At 28.7% G+C, this 1,370-nt stretch overlaps 1 protein-coding gene across 1 annotated transcript; it reads right to left on the bottom strand.

The window, feature by feature from the left end:
- Nucleotides 1-640: 640 nt before the first annotated feature.
- Nucleotides 641-1,268, bottom strand: LOC105460943 (putative gustatory receptor 28b; the record flags this gene model as incomplete). The annotated part of the gene is made up of 2 exons (XM_011707439.1): nucleotides 930-1,268; nucleotides 641-801 (listed from the first exon to the last, which is right to left on the bottom strand). Coding segments are annotated over exons 1-2 (500 nt in total), but the record flags the coding sequence as incomplete, so codon positions are not given.
- Nucleotides 1,269-1,370: the final 102 nt, after the last annotated feature.

Raw genomic sequence — 1,370 nt, 5'->3', positions numbered from 1 at the left:
ACATTCTAGCGTACTACTAAATTGTGCTGCGCGTATTTTGAGAAACACTGATGTTGCTAATGAGAGATAAGAAGATAATGTAATGCCAATGAATTGAGTTATATGATAATGTAATGGCAAATACATTATCTTGATTAGAATTTAATTATTAGATTTGAACAAATTGATACATTTCTTTAGCTGAAATTAACAAGTATTTATAAACAAAAACTAATTACAATGAATATAATTAATCAAATTTTACATGAAAACCATAATTTAAATATACACAGTTTAAAAAATATTTATCATATTATCAATTTACTTTATCATCAGTATGGAGATGATTGCGGAAGCTTCTGTGTATGCAGTTTCGAAATTTGTCTTTCAACAGCCATTGCATAATTAATTAATATTAATTATTAATGTTAACATTCATTATTATTAACACGCGCACGCATGCGTATATGTACACGCAACGAAAATTTTTATTTATAATATATACATATATACATGTATGTATATACACGAAATTTTTTTCTTTCACCTTCTTTTTAATGAAATTGCATTATTTATGTAATATTGATTACAGATTTTTCATCGCAAGAATGTGACGTAATAAAGAATTGTAGCAAAATTAACATATACGTAGTAGTGGTACCCGTCATCTAAAACGAAGATGAAAAAAATAAAGAGAAACATTTTATTAATAAAAGCAAACGCTCTATTACTCACTGTAGTAAGAAACGTTGCATCCATATTGAAACCTTTAGCGGAAAATGTATTTTTGCAGTGCATTGTTTGTAAGGAAAACAACTGCAACTGTAATGTTAAATCAAATTGTTAAAAACTGGATTGACGTAATATACTTGAGTAGATTTAATGTATAAAAATTGTATCAGCATACATCTTATAAAAAAATACACAAATACGTTCCATCTTTTTGTTACCTCATGTTTGATTTGCTCATCTCTGGTGCTGTTAAGTACGTCGTGAATCGTAGTGCGGATTTCTTGAGCCTGATTCTTGCCGGTCTCGCAGACCCACATAATAAATGTGATTTTTATAATGTAATACGTCATTGAATTTAAGATCATCTTACCAATTTGTTTATCCAATTTAATGACCAATCCATCATGCCAATGTAATAGACTGGAATACAATTCAATATTCATATGACAAAAAATTATGGTTATCGTAGCAAGGAGTTGCACACTGAAGGTCATATTTAACTTTTGTACTGTGTTACTGATTGCCATATGTTGCTTCTTTAAAGCCTTAAGCTTCATTATCAGAAATGGTTTTCTCTGTTTGTTGTAAAATATCGTAGGAATATATTGGTCACTATTTACTATGAGTTCTTGCATGCATAGAAGATTATTGTTGATTTC

The sequence above is a fragment of the Wasmannia auropunctata genome, unplaced genomic scaffold, assembly GCF_000956235.1.
Source record: "Wasmannia auropunctata unplaced genomic scaffold, wasmannia.A_1.0 LD313135.1, whole genome shotgun sequence".
Classification (NCBI taxonomy): Eukaryota; Metazoa; Arthropoda; class Insecta; order Hymenoptera; family Formicidae; genus Wasmannia; species Wasmannia auropunctata.
Note: the sequence above shows the minus strand (reverse complement) of the source record. Positions and strands in the feature narration are given on the sequence as shown.